Below are 21,245 nucleotides of genomic sequence, written 5' to 3'. Positions count from 1 at the left end.
CTAGCCTTCATCACTCTTTCTTTTGAAAAACTTCTCTACATTGAAACATGTAGGTTGTATATGACACATTTTAGCTTTAAACTATCATACCCTTTTAAGGTAAAGTTTCACATAACATACCCATAATGATCTACAGCATGATAAACCATTTAATCACACACTATTCTTTATTCAAACTTTAATTTTACAATCCTAACGCCTACTGAAATATTCTTAATTTATTAGAATTAAGTTGTTTTCCTTGGGTAAAAATTCGACCTTTTGGGCACTTTTGGGGCCCTTAACATGCTCAAAAACTCTTGAAACTTTGCACACACGTTGGAATCGTCAGCCATCTGGGCTGGGCACAGGTTGTCAGGAAATGTGTTGTAGGAGGCCGATCACATGGATGTGACTATTGTGAATCAAAGTCATAGTGCCAACAACTGGCAGCAGGAAGTGTCACTTTCAAATTGCTTTAAAATTGCCCTCTTATTGTAGCACAATTTGCTTCAGTCTTCATCAGAATAATGTCAAGACACTGCAGATGTACACCTGTGAAATGATTCTTGATATATTGAATACTGTTGTCATGGCAATGCGTCAAACTTACATTTTTTGAGGGTGCTTTTAAGACTTCAAAGTACATGAAGCTCAACACACATACAGTGCATCCGGAAAGTATTCACAGCGCTTCACTTTTTCCATATTTTGTTACGTTACTGCCTTATTCCAAAAGGGATTAAATTAATTATTTTCTTCAAAATTCTACAAACAATACCCTATAATGACAATGTCAAAAAAGTTTGTTTGAAATCTTAGCAAATTTATTAAAAAAAATAAATAAAAAAAAATCACATGTACATAAGTATTCACAGTCTTTGCTCAATACTTTGTTGAAGCACCTTTGGCACCAATTACAGCCTCAAGTCTTTTTGAGTATGATGCTACAAGCTTGGCACACCTATTTTTGGGCAGTTTCTCCCATTCTTCTTTGCAGGACCTCTCAAGCTCCATCAGGTTGGATGGGGAGCGTCAGTGCACAGCGATTTTCAGATCTTTCCAGAGATGTTCAATCGGGTTCAAGTCTGGGCTCTGGATAGGCCACTCAAGGACATTCTCAGAGTTGTCCTGTAGCCACTCCTTTGTTATCTTGGCTGTGTGCTTAGGGTCATTGTCCTTTTGGAAGATGAACCTCAGTTTGAGGTCCAGAGTGCTCTGGAGCAGGTTTTCATCAAGGATGTCTCTGTAAATTGATGCATTCATCTCTCCCTCGATCCTGACTAGTCTCCCAGTTCCTGCCAATAAAAAACATCCCCATAGCATGATGCTGCCACCACCATGCTTCATTGTAGGGATGATATTGGCCAGCTGATGAGCGGTGCCTGGTGTCCTTCAGACATGATGCTTGCTATTCAGGCCAAAGAGTTCAAACTTTGTTTTATCAGACCAGAGAATTTTGTTTCTCATGGTCTGAGAGTCCTCCAGGCAGGCTGTCATGTGCCTTTTACTGAGGAGTGGCTTCTGTCTGGCTACTCTACCATACAGGCCTGATTGGTGGAGTGCTGCACAGATGGTTGTCCTTCTGGAAGGTTCTCCTCTCTCCAGAGAGAAATGCTGGAGCTCTTCCAGAGTGACCATCGGGTTCTTGGTCACCTCCCTGACTAAGGCCCTTCTCCCCCGATCGCTCAGTTTTGCCGGGCGGCCCGCTCTAAGAAGACTCCGGGTGGTTCCAACTTCTTCCATTTACGGATGATGGAGGCCACTGTGCTCATTGGGACCTTCAATGCTGCAGAAATTTTTCTGTTCCCTTCCCCAGATCTGTGCCTCGATACAATCCTGTCTCGGAGGTCTACAGACAATTTCTTGGACTTTATGGCTTGGTTTGTGCTCTGACATGCACTGTTAACTGTGGGACCTTATATAGACTAGGGGTGCAACGGTTCTCGGTAAAAAATCTAACCGTACCGTTCTCCACTTACGGTTCGGCATGCACTTGCACCGCGGTCCATCTCGAATGACGACGCATCTATAGGCTAATATGGTTTGTTTAAAATAGCAATGTGGAAAAAAGACAGACAGACAGAGTTCAGATAATGTGTTTCAGTCGATGGATGCGCATTCTGGCTTCCCAAAACATTACAACAACGATAATCAAAAAGCGTAGACATACAGTCACTCTTTGTAAACTTTGTTCAATGCAAGTGCCGTATGCTGTAATGTCCAGTCATTTTCGCTGTCATCACCCGGGTGTTGATAGCGCGTGAGCGCAGGTGAGACCTGAACAGCACACTTTGCTATCTGTGTTTAAACTAAACTCAATTAAGCTTTGCTAATTTAAACATTCGAGTGCAAGTTGCGAAAGAGAACTCGCGTGCGCTGTGAGAAGATTTGTGTGTGCGCTCATCAGAAGCGCAAGTTCTGAGTTCTCTTTCAAGTCTTGCGCTTCAGCGGACAAATTCATACAAAAATTATGTCAACATGCCCGTCTTGGCGAGTGTCTTAGCAAACATAGTCGGTTATGTCTTAAGTGAACGTATAATGGTCGAGAAAGACAACGCATGTGTAACAGTATATGTACTGGATCGTGCATGTCTTAAAGGGAAAAAAACTATTCCTGCTCCCTGTGTTTTTAATGTTAAATCAAACAACAAATGACAAAGAAATCACTCACTGCTCTTGACTGAATAGCTTTTGTAACTTCAATAATGATTAATCTTTATTTAATTTTTTAATTCTGTGAAGAAAGACGTTAAACAAAACCAATTTACATAACTTCCAAATAAACAAAACAAAATATATACCAAATTACACTGAGGTTGGGCTGAGGTTACCCACCGGAGTGATCACCAGTGCTAGTTAACCAAAAGCACAGTTCCACACACCCCACCGTGAACTTAGATCACACACTCATACATTTAAAAAGTGTCACACGGCAAACGTTGAAGCACCACCACCACCACAAAAGATCCTTAACCCATGGGACCCCAGCTCCTGGAAGAAAATCAAAAACAAAATAAAATATAGCTGCAAGCAGCGATGGCGAGCCCAAGCCCAGTGGCACCGCCACCCAAGTGGCTTCAGGGCAACTCTGCGCGGCGGGCAATAAGCATTTAAAACGGTTAAACATAAAATGACTATTTCAAAGTAATTTGAATACACCACATTTACTGCAGCAGTTGGTGCCCATATGATCACACACACAAAAACACACAAACACACACACACACACACACACACACACACACACACACACACACACAGAGACCCCCCCACACACACAGAGAGAGAGAGAGAAAAAGAGTGAGACTGAGGGGAGAGGGGGGGAGGACAGAGAGAGAGAGTGTGAAAAATCCACATTCAAACCAAAATATCTGACTTCCTGTTTGTCGGAGCTAATGACTTCAAATTAGAAAGTTGTCCGGCTTAATGAGAACAATATGTGTACCGAGTTTGGTGACTGTAGGTAAAAATAAACCCCCCACTTTTGTCAAAAGGTTGCGCTACTGAGCCCCTCCACCATGCTCATTTTAAGGTTTGTCCATGTCTACTGGTCGACAATGTTGATGTGTGTGTTGAGTTTCATGCAATTTGAAGCATGTTAGGAGCCTCAAAAACACTAAAGAATATTATTAAAGTTTGACATGTTGCCATGGCAACAATATTTAAGATATCACAAATACATTCACAGGTCTACATCTGCCATGTTTTGACATTATTGTGATGAAGTTTAAAGCAAATTGGGTAAAAAAAGAGGGTGATCTCAAAGCATTTTGAATGTGACACACTTCCTGCTGCCAGTTGGTGGCGCTACAACTTTGACTCACAATAGTCACATCCATGTGATTGCACTCCTACAACGAACACATAGCTGAAGTTTCATAAAAATCAATCAATGTATGCATAAGTTATAACACACTTCCTTTTTCCCTTTTCACGCCATAAATTCGTTGCCTCACCACGGCCAAACCGCAATTTTACATCACCAATGTCTTGACTTCATGCTGACCTAGTTTGGTGGTGATCGGATTAATCGCCTAGGAGGAGTATATCAAATTCCGGAGCATGCATTTTTCAAACAACCCGTAATAGTCGACTTCCTGTTGGGGTGGCGTATAACTTAGAGCACGAAAGTTGTTAGCCCCGATGAGGTCTATATGTGTACCGAGATTCATACTAATATATGCAAGGGTGTTTGATATATGGACCAAGTTTTCGGACTTCGTTCAAGGGGGCGCTGTCGAGCCCCCCTGCCACGCCTGGGTACCAGCCTCTGCGGCGTCCTAATGGCCGCAGATTCCAATGTGTGTGCCAGTTTTCAAGAGTTTTTGAGCATGTTAAGGCCCCCAAAAACCCCGGATGACGGAAAAAAACAAAAATAATAATAAATATAGCTGCAAGCAGCGATGGCGGGCCCAAGCCCGGTGGCTTCAGGGCAACTGTGCACGGCGGGCAATAGGCATTTAAAATGGTTAAACATAAAAGGACTATGTCAAAGTCATTTGAATACACCACATTTACTGCAGCAGTTGGTGCCCATATGATTACACACACACACACACACACACACACACAAACAGAGACCCACACACACACACAAACAGAGACCCACACACACACACATAGAGAGAGAGAGAGAAAAGGTGAGACTGGGACAGAGAGAGAATGTGTGTGAAAAATTCACATTCAAACCAAAATATCTGACTTCCTGTTGGTCGGAGCTAATGACTGTAAATTAGAAAGTTGTCCAGCTTAATGAGACCAATATGTGTACCAAATTTGGTGACTGTAGGTAAAAATAACCCCCCCACTTTTGTCAAAAGGTTGTGCTACTGAGCCCCTCCACCACGCCCGTTTCTAAGGCTTTGTCCATGTCTACTAGTCGACAATATTGATGTGTATGTCGAGTTTCATGCAATTTGATGCATGTTAAGATCCTCAAAAACACTCAAGAATATTATTAAAGTTTGACATGTTGCCATGGCAACAATATTTAAGATATCACAAATACATTCACAGGTCTACATCTGCCATGTTTTGACATTATTGTGATGAAGTTTGAAGCAAATCGGGTAAAAAAAGAAGGTGATCTCAAAGCATTTTGAAAGTGACACTTCCTGCTGCCAGTTGGTGGCGCTATAACTTTGACTCACAATAGTCACATAGTCACATCCATGTGATCGGACTCCTACAACGAACACACAGCTGAAGTTTCATAAAAATCAATCAATGTATGCAGACGTTATAACACATTTCGTGTTTCCCCTTTCTTGCCATAAATCCGTTGCCTCGCCACGGCCAAACCGTTCGAAATATCAAAAATCCGCTGGCAATTTTTCATCATCAATGTCTTGACTTCATGCTGACCGAGTTTGGTGGTGATCGGATTAATCGCCTAGGAGGAGTATATCAAATTCCAGAGCATGCGTTTTTCAAACAACCCATAATAACTGACTTCCTGTTGAGCTGGCATATAACTTAGAGCACGAAAGTTGTTCGGCCCGATGAGGTCTATATGTGTACCGAGTTTCATACTAATACATGCAAGCGTGTTTAATATATGGCCAAGTTTTTGGATCCCATTCAAGGGGGCACTGTCGAGCCCCCATGCCACGCCCAGGTCCCAGCCTCTGCGGCGTCCTAATGGCCGCAGATTCCAATATGTGTGCCAATTTTCAAGAGTTTTTGAGCACGTTAAGGCCCCCAAAAAGCCCTGGAAGTTTGAAGAAAAAAAAAAAAAATAATAATAATAATCCTTAGGAGAACAATAGGCCCCTGCGCCTTAGTGGCTTGGGCCCTAATAATAATAATAATCCTTAGAAAAAAAATAGGGCCCTGCGCCTTAGTGGCTTGGGCCCTAATAAAGCTCAAACAGAAGTAAATGAAAATCAGTCAAATGGAATCACAGTTCCATCATAAAACAATGGGCAAAAAAAGTCACCACAGTACAGCACAATCAACAATATACAAATATTCAAAAGAAAAAGACGAAAAACAAAAACCAAGAAAGAGCTATGTCATGTCCTAGGGAGAAAAAACTGTGCACGCTCTCTGAGAGACGGTCTTTAGTCAGTGCGCTCTCAGCCAAAGCGCACACACATAGCCGCCTCTCGCGAGTGTCAAATTTTCGCGGTTTATTACACATAAACTTTCAAATACACACACAGTTATGTCAAAATGCCCGTCTTGGCGTATATTCGCTTTGGTTATGTGAATGTGAATAGTATGTGAACAGCAGCTTTCTCATACCTGAAAGGAGAGCAGTAATCAAATCCACTACAGCATCCGACAGAGACACATATACACACCGATGAAAAGACAACTCGTTTGGGGTGCAACAAACGAGTCATTAGTGCCATGAGCAGTAATTAAAAGGTTAGTAAAACATTACGTGCTAACAGCGCATACCTGAAACCACCGTCAACAACAGAAAAAGGTGAGGATCCGGATGTGACGCATCCCAGGCTAACCAGCCCTGAAATAGTGAACACTCGCTGCTGATTGGTGATCACGAGTGTCAATCACCACCACTTACCTCATTCATACGGTCACAAAATAGAACCAGTTTATGTGTAGTGCACTGACAACAGTTTTATAAAATTCATAAAAATATAAAATATAAAAAACAAAAAAACCAAGATACTTATGAACTTAAAATTTTGAGCTGCAAATGATAACTTCACACTCATTTGAATGTGACCTATAATATCCTATGACATGAAATTCATCTAAATTTTATCTCATGGATGTGCCTACTGTGTTTTGCGGTCATGGTGGCACCAGCTGGCTGCAGTAAAAATCCACCGGGGTGGCGGTGGGGCCCGTCATCGCTGCTTGCAGCTATATTTTTTATTTTATTGTTTTATTTGACAAAGACACTACAAAATAACATTGCTGCAATAATTTGAGCAGCAGATGCTCTCTGTAAACATTCTTAGCTAATACCTAATTTGCAGCATGTGTTTCTCGTTATGCTTTCACTTAAAACCTAAGAAATCTAACAAACAACAACTAATTTAAAATGTATAACACAATAATACACAGTACACAGTAACACAGAATGTTTTGAGCAAAGTTTTAAAAACAGCTAAAGAATTAGCATCCCTAAAGTCAATTGGGAGAGAATTCCACAGTTTTGGAGCATCCGTTGAAAAGGCCTTGTGGATCGTAACCGTGTTTTGGGAACAACTAAGAGACTGTGCTGAGAAGATCGTAAATTGCGAATTGGCGTGTGAGGTGTTAAAAGATCTGCCAGATACTGTGGAGTGAGACCATGCAGAGCCTTGTATGTAAGCATTAGGATTTTAAAATCTATATAGTATTTAACAGGGAGCCAGTGTAATGTCTTCAGAACAGGAGTTTTATGCCAGCACTAGCCCCAGTTAAAATTCTAACTGCTGAATTCTGCAAGTATTGCAATTTGTTAAGAGAGGATTTGGACACTCCAACAATGAGAGCATTGCAATAATCAATTCATGAGAAAACAGAAGAATTAATCAATTTTTCAGCAACAGAAAAGGGCAACATATGCTGAATACGTGCAATATTTCTAAGATGAAAAGAAGATGTCTTTACCATGTTCTGTACAAAAGGCTCGAATGACAGGGTGGCGTCAAAGATAACACCAAGATTTTTTAGTTTACAGTGTAGCTCTAGGGCAACACCATCAACTAACAGATCTATAGAAGCAGCATTTCGCAGTTGGTGGGGAGAGCCAAGAAGCATAACTTCAGTTTTAGAGATATTCAGACACAGAACATTTTTATACATCCACAACTTAATCTCAGAAATACAGTTGGAAAGATGAGGGACATCCACAAATTGACCAGGTTGAGAATGTATATAAATCTGAGTATTATCAAATATAAATGCTGAAAAGCAGGGGACCAAGAACTGAACCCTGTGGGACCCCAGTACAAACAGGATCCACATCAGATCTGAAACCATTCACAAAAACAAATTGACTGCAACTCATAAAATATAACCTAAACCAATCTAGGGCAGTCCCAGATACACCAAAGACAGTTTTCAGTCAATTTAGTAAAAGTATGTGGTCAGCAGTGTCGACAGCTGAACTAAGATCGAGTAAGATGAGAATCGAGAGAGTGCCAGAAACAGAAGCTAACAGTAAGTCATTAACAACTTTAACCAGGGCTGTTTCAGTGCTGTGCAGTTTTCTTAACCCAGATTGAAGGGGCTCAAACTGATTATTGACCGTTAAATGGTTATGTAATTGAGACAAAACAACACCCTCTAAAATTTTAGCAATAAATGGAAAAGGAGAAATTGGACAAAAGTTACTGAGATTGTTCGAATCACTATTTTGATTTTTTAATATGGGAGTGACAGCAGCAGTTTTAATGGCTGTTTGCACAACATCAGTGGCCAAGGAGTCATTTATTATTGTAAGAACAGGGCACAAGTAACCAAAACAAGATTTAAATAAACTAGAAGGCAGGGGATCAAGTGGAAGCTTTCATACAAAATACCTGTGCACAAAGAGACTCAGAGGTGACTAAGGAAAAATTAGAGAAGGGTGTACTGGAAAAACTTGGTAGATTAACTGTAGAAACATGAGGCCTAAAAGAACTAAGAATATCTTTGCGAACGTTATCAATTTTTAAACTGAAGAATTTAAGAAAATCATTGCATGTCTGAACTGATGCAGTCTGGGTATTCGCACCATCTACTTTCAATAGACTGTTAATAATGTGAAAAAGCTGCCTAGGGTTATTATGATTATTGTCAATAATCTGAGAAAAATAGGAAGACCTATAGAATATACAGTTTGTACAGTATAAAAATCATTATGTCTATGGAAAGTCCCCATAATCCGAACCATTATTATGGGGACTTTCCATAGACATAATGTGAAACTGTTAATAATGTGAAAAATACATTATTAACAGTGTGTTAATAATGTGAAAAAGCTGCCTAGGGTTATTATGATTATTGTCAATAATCTGAGAAAAATAGGAAGACCTATAGAATTTACAGTTTGTACAGTATAAAAATCATTATGTCCATGGAAAGTCCCCATAAAACGTGTGTTTTACAGGCTGACAGTGTGTGGTTGAGCATGCCTAACGATGAAGCTCTACCATCAGCTGAGGAGCTGGAGGACTGGATAGAGGATGTTCTCTCTGGGAAGGTCAACACTGAGGATGATGATGATTATGATGATGATGATGATGATGATAGCGATGACGACAGTAGCGATGAAGACCGTTATAGTGATGATGATTAAGTGGTATTTACAATGCAAAAAAAATAAAGAAACGGCAGCTATGGTTGCCAGAACATTACTGTAAAAAGTATGGTAGCAACATTTTAGGTTTTACAGACTGAATTTAAATTTACAGAACAAAATGTGTATTTCATTATCTGTTAATATATCAATTTACTAAAATCTTTAATATACTGACAGACACACAGTTGGTAAAGAGAAAGCCACATAAATCAAAGGTCATCACAAGTACATGTTCTACAAGCTGAGGTAAATAATATATAAAAGGTGCACACAGTGTCTTACAGAATGGTACTATGATGGTAACACACGACACTACAATTATGCCATGACAACATTAATTCAACAACATAAGATGTACTGTAACATGAAACCCTAATATACATAACAGATAAAAAAAAAAGAAAACCTAAGAAAAAACTGTTATTTCAATAATAATAATAATAAAAAAAAAAAAACATCAAATGTGAAGTGTAACAAAGGGAATTCTGGGATTGCCAATTTATGTTTTTCACATTATTTTCACATTATTAGATGAATTGTTCTTTTTCACTTACTAAAACTGTACATTTAAAAGTATTTTACTGTAAAATTACATGAAATGTCTCATTACATCTATTAAAGTTTTTCACCATAGAAAGTAAGGGAACTTACCGATAAACAATTAACAGGTTTTTACCATAGCATTTTAGTCTTTTACTGTTAAAATTATGATAATTTTTTTACAGTGTAGAAAAACTACAATCATAGAGTGCTGTTAAAAATGTTCTTTCCACATTGTATTGATGATATCCATTTTAAAGGGTTAGTTCACCCAAAAATGAAAATTCTGTCATTAATTACTCACCCTCATGTCGTTCCACACCCATAAGACCTTCGTTCATCTTCAGAACACAAATTAAGATACTTCTGATAAAATCAGATGGCTCAGTGAGGCCTTCATTGCCAGATAATTAACACTTTCGGATGCCCAGAAAGCTACTAAAGATATATTTAAAACAGTTCATGTGACTACAGTGGTTCAACCTTAATGTTATGAATGTTTTTGGGCATTTGAAAGTGTTAATTATCTTGCTGGCAATGAAGGCCTCACTGAGCCATTGGATTTTATCAAAAATATCTTAATTTGTGTTCCGAAGATGAACGAAGGTCTTACGGGTGTGGAACGGCATGAGGGTGAGTAATTAATAACAGAATTTTCATTTTTGGGTGAACTAACCCTTTAATTACTTATGGTTTATTTATAGAATTGTCTGCATTGGCAGCAAGAGACATTTAATAATGTAAAATGCAAAAACCTATAATTATCTTTTTGGTGCTGCTTATTCATCAAATAACTGGAACTGTAATATGGCTAAGAAATTGTGTTCTGTAGTGTTACTTGTGATTTGAGGAACATGTCCAAAAAAAAAAAAAAAATTAAAAAATTATTCTATTATGTAGTCTGTGCGTATTAACATCGGTGTGTATGTATACCTACTTAACCATGTTTTGGGGACAAAGTTGTATCTAGAAGTGGGCTAAATCTGACAAAACCTCCATTTGAGGACATCTAGCAATATCCTAATTTGTAAAAAAATATATATAAAAATGTAGTAAGTTTTTTTGTTAAGGAAACTGAAGTCTATGGAACATCATTTACAGTAGATATAAAGTCGAAAGAAAAAGTATGTGAACCACTTGCAGAATTTGTGAAAATGTGAAAAATTTTAACAAAATAAGAGAGATCATACAAAATGCATGTTATTTTTTATTTAGTACTCTCCCGAGTAAGATATTTTACATAAAAGATGTTTACATATAATCCATAAGACAAAAAAATAGCTGAATTTATTAAAATTACCCCATTCAAAAGTATGTGAACCATTGATTCTTAATACTGTGTGTGGTTACCTGGATGATCTACGACTGTTTTTTTGTTTTGTGATGGTTGTTCATGAGTCCCTTGTTTGTCCTGAGCAGTTAAACTGAGCTCTGTTCTTCAGAAAAATCCTCCAGGTCCTGCAGATTCTTCAGTTTTCAAGGATGTTTTGCATATTTGAACCCTTTCCAGCAGTGGCTGTATGATTTTGAGATCCATCTTTTCACACTGAGGACAATTGAGGGACTCAAACACAACTAATAAAAAAGGTTCAAACATTCACTGATGCTCCAAAAGGAAACACGATGCATTAATAGATGGGGTGTGAAAACTTTTTGAATTTGAAGATCAAGGTAAATTGTACTTAATTTGTCTTCCGGGAAACATGTAAGTATCTTCTGTTGCTTCCGAAGGGCAGTACTAAATGAAAAAAATTGATATTTAAACAAAATAAGAAAAATTTGTACGTCTTCATCATGTTCAAAAGTTTTCACCCCCCGACTCTTAATGCATCATGTTTCCTTCTGGAGCATCAGTGAATGTTTGAACCTTTTTTTATTAGTTGTGTTTGAGTCCCTCAGTTGTCCTCAGTGTGAAAAGATGGATCTCAAAATCATACAGTCACTGCTGGAAAGGGTTCAAATATGCAAAAAATCCTAGAAAACGGAAGAATCTGCAGGATCTGGAGGATTTTTCTGAAGAACAGAGCTCAGTTTAACTGCTCAGAACAAACAAGAGACTCATGAACAACCATCACACAACAAAAAAACAGTCACAGATCATCCAGGTAACCACACACAGTATTAAGAATCAATGGTTCACAAACTTTTGAACTGGGTCATTTTAATAAATTCAGCTATTTTTTTTTTTTTGTCTTGTTGATTATATGTAAACATCTTTTATGTAAAATATCTTACTCAGGACAGTACTAATTAAAAATAACATGCATTTTGTATGATCTCTCTTATTTTGTTAAAATTATTCACATTTTCACAGATTCTGCAAGTGGTTCACATACTTTTTCTTGCAACTGTATATGCAAATGCATTTGTGGGAGTTTCATGTGTCATTAACATGAGAGCAGGGCTCACACTATAATCTCACCTCATCATGAACTGATAATTCACATCTAATTTATTTAGTCAACATTATCTCAGCAGTATGCATATAAAGCAGTGGAGGGACATCTACAGACGGAGCCACCAAGTTATTTAATTCAATGGAAACTATCTGTGCCACCAAAAGACTCGTGGATTAAACTAGAATAACTAAGAGCTTCTTTTGGTGCAAAATACTTACACTCAGTTACCTTCACCTCCATATGGCTCCTCTTTCCAACCAGATTTATGACAAAGTCCAAATGCCAATTATATGAATCTATGGCACATATTTTCACATACAGTACAGTGTCTTATAAGATAAAAGTTACACTCTAAATTTAGAGCGTGAGATTAGGATGAAGGATTATTATCTAGCCTACATGGTGAGGTGATTGCCGTGAGCTTATGAACTATGAACTAAGGACAGTTGTCATCAAATAAACAAAACACTTTGCCTATAGTTATGGTTACTTTTTAACTTCAACATGTACTTGGCAATAAAAAAATTATAGTTACATTTTAGTAAATTTTAGCAAATGTCTATTTTGTTCAAATGTTTGATGTGAGTTTAGGCCTTCGGAAAGTGAGACGTGAGTTGTAACTTGTGAGTAGAAATGACTTAATAACACATATACATACACACACTGTGTAAAAGCAGAGGCACGGTCACTTTATTAGAGTGGTTTATGTAAAGTAAATAAGTCCACATCAGAACTGTCTTAATATAAACTTCTTAATATAAAAGTTTCAGTAAAAAATAGCATTTGATAACATTGTAAAACAATAGAGAATGAGGGTCAAGTGACAAATAGTGTAATAAAATAATAAAAAGTGTAACTTTAAAGGCAGTCTACAAGCCAAGAAAGGTCAATGAAAATGTTGGCACATACATTTGTCCCCTCAAGAGGGTGCTGTGCTGGTTAATTCCTTCAGAAGTGATAGAAAAAGGTATAGTTTACCAAAAATTTCTCTCACCATTTACTCACCCTCATGTCGTTTGAAACCTGTATGACTTTGTTTCTTCTGTGAAACAAACAAACAAACAAACAAACAAAAAAAGATGTTTAGAGAAATGTCTCTGTTTTTTTGTCCATAAAAAAGTCAATGCCAGTCAAAACTGTTTGGTTACCAAAATTCTTCAAAATACCTTCTTTTGTGTTGCACAGAAGAAAAAAAGAAAGTCAAACAAGTTTGGAACGACATTAGCATGAGTAAATGATGACAAAATGTTTTATTTTATTTATGCAAAGATAATGACCTGATACTTGAACATTTAACTTATGATAATCCTTTGATATTCCAAATGTCCCCACTCTTTTATAACAGTTTGCTTAAAACCAATTTTGATCACAGCAACAACATTCTTAATCAAGGTAAAATGATCCATTGTCATGACCAATTAGATTACAGCCATTTCTCAGTGGTATCTCAATATTGGCAGACAAATCATTTCAGTTCTCAGAGTGAACATATTTTATAGACCTAGATAACATTCTCATGGGCCACGTTCATGACAGTTTTTATAGCTACAATGCTGTGAGGCATAGAAAAGGAAAGAGGACAAGACACAAGAGATCACACATCATCCTGACTCATCTGAACAGCTAAAATTGAGTCCTTGTCCAATTACAACTCCCTATAGACTGCTGTAAAGAACAACTCTTCAAATATATGATATGGAGGATACAGGCCAAGCACCTCTTCATTCCCAGATATCTGGGATTTAAGCATATGCTTTTAGTGATCATATTTTTCAATTATCATGTGGGAAAAAAAGAAAAAGAAAAGAAAAAAGATGTGCCAAAAAGTAAAATGGGTAGGCTACATTTAAAAGTTTATTTGTTTTATTAAAAAAAAAAAAAAAAAATCCTTCAGCACAATTAGCTTAACTGTAGTCTCATCGATTTACATCAATCTCACCACTTTGTTGTGAAAAGTTACTCTATCAGAAATGAGGTCCAGAAATTTGATTCAAAATCTGTAGTTTTGTAGTGTGCTACATGTGTGTTAAAATGTGGCTGGTTTGAGCATTTGCCTTAATATTTAAGAGATTATGATCTTTGACTGAGTGGTGATCTTTTTAAGATTTGTCGCCTCTCATGCTTAATAACCCAAACAGTCCATGAGTTACTTGAAAATTTTGATATGCGTTAGTAGAATGTTGTCATTTGGCTGAGATGATGTGCCACATGATGTGAAAACTTCTTGGTGTAATGATACAGTAATTAGAAAATATTTCTCAAACCTACACTTGTGGAAGTTTATTCTCAAACTGCACTATGGCGGATCTTGCAGAAAGTCTGTCTGTGTCTGTAGAGATGGATTCCCAGTGTTTATTTAGTTTTTTTTTTTTTTTAAAGAGTAGTGAGGCAGAGAAAATGTGCCCATTTGAGTCCATCCATCTTTCTGAATGGCCCATTGAAAAAGTATTATTGACAAAATCACTTTCCCCATCCTTTACTGTTTCTGTATTTTACAAAACATGGATAAGTAGTCTTCAATATTTCTATTCACCCTCCATAACAAATGTTTCTGGATTTTTATTGCAAACATGTCATAAATGTCACAAAGGAAAAAGTAATATATTCAAATATTTGTTATACAGCAGCTGCAGCTAATGAGACTGACAGGATGGTCTAGTAATATATATATATAAATATAAAAAAAAAAAAAAAAAAAAGATGGGACAGTGAGGTGTTGGTGTGACTGGGAAAAGGCACACACCTTTGGTAATGGGAGAAATAAATTATATTAAATCATTTTTTGTGTGCTGAAGAGATTTAAGTTGTAAACCTGAGACTTTCTGTTTGATTATTAAACCACACCCGTGTGTTGAAGAGACTGTTGAAGCTGTTTATTGAAAAACTGCGCAAGTTAAAGATCCTCAACAATCCATGGGTTTCAGGCACGTGACTTTTTCCTACGGCCACCATAGTCTCCTTGGTGATCAGAAAGACACACACCAAAATAGCACACCTCACCACCGACGAAAATCAACGGTATTTAAAGAAAATAGATACTTTAGGATTAGACTCTTATTTACTATCAAGCATCTGCTGACCCCACTGAAGTCTAGTAAAAAAAATTCTTGCCGAATTTTACATTTGCTGACATCCCATACAACGGCGAAGCTCTCGAGGCTTTTAAAAGCATGTGCTTTTAAAGACTACCGCTACTTCACCTCAGGATGGGTTAATGATATTAACGTTACACGAATAGCAAGTATCACTGAATGGAATTGTCAATAATGTCGGTCAAGCACATCTCTTGTATTGTATGTCATGTTACTTACACAAAATAAAGCTCTCATTGCACAGTCCGGTGTGTTCTGTAGGAGTCCAGTGATCTCATATTAGGGTTGCCACCTTCAGTAAGGCAAAATAAGGGACACCCACACCCAGTGCTTGAAGTGGGCCGGTACGCAAGACCTTCGTTTGTCTTTGGAACACAAATTAAGATATTTTTGATGAAATCCGAGGGTATCTGATCCGAACATTGGCAGCAACGACATTGCACATTTTGAGGTCCAGAAAGGTATTAAAGACATCGATAAAATAGTCAAGGTGACTACAGTGGTTCAACCTTAATATTATGAAGCAACGAGAATACTTTTTGTGCACAAAAACAAAACAAAAATAACGATTGTATTCAACAAATTCATCTGGATTTCATCAAAAATATCTTAATTTGTGTTTCAAAGACAAACTAAGGTCTTACGGGTTTGGGACAACATGAGGGTGAGTGCTTAATGACAGAAATTTCATTTTTGGGTGAACTATCCATTTAAATTAGGACTACATTATGATTTATGATTAATTTAGAACTTCTAAAAACTTTTTTAAATGTCAAATTGTAAATGACATAGGATTATTTATTATGTATGTATATGATTAATATGACTGATAAATAAATAACTGTCTACTAATGTCTAAAATAATGATTATCTGTCTAACCAGCTCGGATAGTGTATGGAATATATTAATAGATTATCCAAATTTTATAAGTATGGATGTGTCTGCCACCACATATGCTGCTTTAACGGTGCATATTGCCTTGCATTCATCATAAGTTACTGAAAGACCCAAGTGATAACTTTTTTCCCCATTCAGCCGAGTGTCTTGCGTTCAAAAGGCGGACGTGAGCTTGACAGATTTCATGTTCTCGAGACTCTGTCACTATGGAAACAAAGACACTAAAATGCAATCCCATGGAAATGTGAGCTTCTCTGCTATTTCTTGTGAAATGTATTTAATCATTATTGCTATTAGTATTATCCACACTGCAAAATGCTTGTTTATTCAAGTATGTGTGGGCCTACATAAAATACGGGACAAATCACGTCCTGTATTGATTTAATAAGGGATGCATCATTTAACCTTTAAATTCCGTATTTTACGGGAGGGGTGGCACTGTGCAACTCTACGATAGCAGCATACTATTATTGAGGACGCTGAGGGTATGTGGGGATATTGTAAAACGTTAATTTATTTCTTTGTGATTTGCCCACAGCACAGCAGATAGACGGCATTGCAATTCGGCCCTACAAATGGCGACCACTGTGTGACGTCGCATGAAATCTACGAATATATATATATATATAAAATTTTAAAGTCCTAAAAATACCTCCCAAAAGAAAATGTTTTTGTGGAAAATGGAGATTTCTCTAAACTGAAGTCTCAGACTGCAGTCGAAGCACAAACTTGTGTGACTTTGGGTCAATGAATTCTTCAGCAAGCTGAATGTAAGGTATCTTTTTGGTAGTGACCACTAGGCTAAATTCAATGCATTTGAGCAGAAAAATGGTCCCTTCTTTTAGGCCACTGGTAACTGGGGCTTCGCTGATAAGGGTCCACTGCCGAGCAAGCCAGCGGTCTTGTCCATACTGCAGTGTAGGGCCTGGGATCAGATAACTCTCCAGAAATGCCTGAGAGGCAAAAGCACAAAAGCACACAGCACTTTAGCATTACAGTCATTTAGCATTACATTTCATGTCTATGGCTACATCTAAACGCTTAGGCAGCTGACCTGTTGCCTCACTGCAGGCAATGACATATCAGGCAATGGTACCTCCAAAAAAAAAAAAAAAAAACGATTTTGTACAGGCTTCTGAGACAGCATAACAGTCTAATGATCTACAACAAACAGAGCAAGCTTTGGTGATAACTAAGCCAATGTTTAATTACTGCAATACAAATTTCTCACGAGAAATGACATCAAAAGTGGAAAAAGTTGGTCAAAAACATACATTTACACATAAACTGAACACCAACAACAACTTTCAGATGCCATTTTATTTTATTAGCTCAACTGTCATGGAATCAAAAGCACATGGGATTGTGGGATATCATAGGCAGCAAAGAATACATCAAGGCTGCCTTCAAAAAACAATCAGATGAATGTCTCAGTAGAGAGGATGTGTAATGATCATTAGATTCGGACATGCCTTGCAGTGTTGCCAAGTCTGCAGTGTTTTCATTGTCACAGGTTGATTTTTTCCCCTTGCGGGTTAAATGTTTGACATATTGCATATATTGTATTTGATTGGAATGCTTTTACCCATTTTATATTTTTACCAATGATAAAACTTTGCTAGATGATGAGTTTTGTGAGGAAGGGGTACTGAAGCCTTTAAGCTCTTGTGAGCTCTTTTATGGAAACAGACTGTGTTTATGATTACTACTATATAGAGATTTTCAAGTTTAAATTTTGTATAGCACATAACAGTGACTGTAAAATATCTATTTTAGGGATGGGAGTGGCATATTTTGAGTTTTGGGCCAGGGTCATTGGGCTAGTTTTGTTTCGCAAAACAGGCAACCCTGGCGTCTTGTTGCCTTCCTGCCTCTGTATGCTGCCTCGGATGCAGCCTGTTTATTTACTTACTTGGAAAATATACTAAGCAAGAAAATATACAGTCAGCCAGTCTTTATTGTGAAATGAACCCCTTCAAGATGATACATGATCACCATATCTATTATTTTGCGCTAAAAACCATCTGACTGTATCTCCTGCTGGCATGGCTCAATGTCAATGTCAAGGACCTCACCTTGGGTGTCATGTTGTTTGTGATGCAGACAGCTAAGTGCTGCTGTATGCTCTCCATGCTGTGGAGGTGCTGTTGTCTGGTGGTCCGAAGATATTTCTGCAGCGCTCGGGCCATGGAGGGGAATATGGCTTGAGCTGCTTCGCGGGGGTCCATCACGTCACCAGGTGACTTATTCTGTTCCTCCTCTTGCATGCGGCGAATGTGTGTAAACGCCTCCTCCACTGCCACCACCAGCCTGGGAAGGTAAGTGTGTTGTCACGTTGTCCATATTCAAATTTTCTCCTAACAACTATCTTCACTTCACTAGAGCAGTGGTTCCTAAAATGTGGGACACTGTAAGCTCTGTAAAGGGAATGCAATAACCTTACAGTAACTAGTTCTCAAATCATGTTCACTTTCTACAGTGTTGACAAAAAATATGAGAGAATGAGTGAGGTTTGTGTGCAGTTTCTTCTTGCCCACATTATTCCTGTTATATGCCATTGAGGGCTTGGTGCGCTTATGTAAACACACATTCTCTTGCATGCCAGATTCGAACAGATGGACATTTTACTGCTTTGCTACTTTAAAAAGGGGATCACCAAAATATGAGAACCACTACTTTAGATAGTCATCCTATGTGTAATGTAATCTTTTGTCTGATTTAATCAGTCACTATTACATTATTTAATGTTACAACCATTACAACTATTTAATGTTGAGAATCTACACTTATAACGTTTCTACCATTATACATTTATATATCATGAGTTGTCACAATCAAGGTTAAAAAAGCTTATTGTGAGTCTCTATTGCATGGTATATTAAACTTATCCTAAACTGAAGAAGAATGAGCAGTTTTGCACTATGAAGAGTCTTTATAGATCATTATTTCTCATAAGTAAAAGAATCAATTTGCCAATTGCCAAACATTTGTCTAAATCCCTCCACCAATGTTCTCTCACCTAGCCCTGCGTTTGCGGACACGTCTCTCATGCTCGGCCTCTTCGTAGTAGAGTTCGTTATGACTGCTGTCTCTGCGGCGGGCAGCAGCAGCAATCATTGCTCGAGACTGAGATTGGGCTATACCGGCTGCAGCATTATTCCCTCCTGGACCTAACCATGGTGGGACACACATTGCATTAAGATTGTTGAATAGGTTCATGCCGACTGACAGTCATTTCATTTTGAACCATTCAGTCTGTATTAGCAGTTGCAGTGTAATAAGGTGTGCATCGTGGGTGCAACTCATATTGTTATAATAGACGAGTATGTTACAGAAAATGAGTCATGAAAGAAACGTGAGATGTATTTCATGAAATCTAAAAGTCTTAAAGAAATAATGAAATGAAAATGAAAATTCTGTCATCTTTTACATTCCCCCATGTAGTTCCAAACACATGACTTTCTTCTGTGGAAGACAAATAGACATTTTTTGTAGAATGTCTACATTTCCCGATAATGACAGATCGTAGCTCTTAAGAGCGTTCTATATGTGCGAGGTTATGATTGTTCGTAACTTTTTTGTGCTTCCCAAAAATGCACTTAACATACAGTATACATGCAAGTAAGAGCTTTAAGTGTTACTGAACCCTTGTAAAGCCTGACAAATTAAACAATAGAAAATATTAAAAAAACAGTTTATTCAACTTGTAGACAAAATATAAAATAAAGCTGCAAGCAGCGATGAAAGGGGCCTCGCACCCGGCCTCACCGCCACCCGCTGGCCTTAGGAAAACAGTGAAGAGTGGGTGACATGCATGTAAGCTAGTAAATACAGGAGAATTATGGCAAAGTCATTTTAAAGTGACACATTTCCTGCTGCGAACAGGTGGCGCTTTGACCGTAACTGAATATTGCCATGTAGATGACTTCAGGCCAGGACTATTATCAAACGTGAAGTTTGTAGCAGATTGGACTTTGTATGCCTGAGTTACAACAACTTCCTGTTTCGTGGCATTAATCACATACATTAGCACTTAGCCAAGTGTTGCATGATTTAACATGTTTCTAGTGTGTTTTGTACTTTGTGGCATATTGAAATGTGTTTCTGGGAGTGAATTACAGTGTAAAGCATGCCATTTTCTGTTGCCAGCAGGTGGCGCTATGACTAACTGAATATTGGCATATAGATGTCTTTAGGCCAGGACTCTTATCACACACGTGAAGTTTGGGGCAGATCGGACATTGTATGCCTGAGTTACAACAGCTTCCTCTTTCACGGCGAAACATCAGACTTTGTCAGGCTGCCACGGACACGCCCTTCAGAGAAAACTCTAGATCTTCGCAATTTAACATCGCTAAGGCCTTAAGATTAGACTGACCATATATGATGTGGTTCTGGTTAAATCTGTATGAGGAGTTAATCACAGTGTAAAATGTCATTTCCTGTTGCCTGCAGGTGGCACTATGACTGTAACTGAATATTGTCATGAAGATGTGTTCAGGCCAGGACTCTTATCAAACATGTGAAGTTTGGGGCAGATCCGACTTTGTATACCCGAGTTACATCAACTTCCTTTTTCATGGCGAAACATCGAAATTTGTCAGGCCGCCACAGACACGCCCTTCAGCGAAAACTCTAGATCTTCGCAACTTAACGTCGCAAAGGCCTTAAGATTAGACTGACTGAATATGATGTTGATCTGATTAAAGCTCTAGGAGGAGTTCGTTAAAGTACAATGTCTGGAAATGGCAAAAAGTGCACCAATTTTGCAGACAAAATTTTAAATATTTGACTTCCTGTTGGTTTTCAGATTTTGTAGGTATTGGGCTGTTAGTCAAGTCAAGTCAAGTCACCTTTATTTATATAACGCTTTTTACAATGTAGATTGTGTCAAAGCAGCTTTACATTGTGTACCGAATTTCATACTTGTACGTGAAACGTAGCGTCAGGGGCACTTTGATGAAATTTTGTAGGTGGCGCTATTGAGCCATTTTGCCACACCTAATTCTGAAACCCATATCAGACGTAAATGTTTACCACTTCTGACACATCTGGAAAGTTTCATGAGTTTTCGAGCATGTTTAGGC

At 37.9% G+C, this 21,245-nt stretch overlaps 2 protein-coding genes across 2 annotated transcripts in view; one reads left to right on the top strand and one right to left on the bottom strand.

Moving 5' to 3' along the window:
* The window catches only part of LOC127514261 (calsequestrin-2-like), a 30,307-nt gene extending 20,226 nt beyond the window's left edge, over positions 1-10,081 (top strand). Inside the window, exon 11 of the mRNA XM_051896956.1 lies at positions 9,038-10,081. Coding sequence (XP_051752916.1) covers positions 9,038-9,226 — 189 coding nt within the window. The 3' untranslated portion in view covers positions 9,227-10,081. The remainder of the gene's footprint in view (positions 1-9,037) is intronic.
* Positions 10,082-12,836: 2,755 nt separating this feature from the next.
* The window catches only part of LOC127514150 (vang-like protein 1), a 63,584-nt gene continuing 55,175 nt past the window's right edge, over positions 12,837-21,245 (bottom strand). The window contains exons 7-9 of the mRNA XM_051896650.1: positions 19,178-19,328; positions 18,234-18,468; positions 12,837-17,111 (exon numbers count right to left, since the gene is read on the bottom strand). Of these exons, the coding sequence (XP_051752610.1) occupies positions 16,851-17,111; positions 18,234-18,468; positions 19,178-19,328 (647 nt within the window). The 3' untranslated portion in view covers positions 12,837-16,850. The remainder of the gene's footprint in view (positions 17,112-18,233; positions 18,469-19,177; positions 19,329-21,245) is intronic.

Source organism: Ctenopharyngodon idella, chromosome 1, assembly GCF_019924925.1.
Source record: "Ctenopharyngodon idella isolate HZGC_01 chromosome 1, HZGC01, whole genome shotgun sequence".
Taxonomy (NCBI): Eukaryota; Metazoa; Chordata; class Actinopteri; order Cypriniformes; family Xenocyprididae; genus Ctenopharyngodon; species Ctenopharyngodon idella.
Note: the sequence above shows the minus strand (reverse complement) of the source record. Positions and strands in the feature narration are given on the sequence as shown.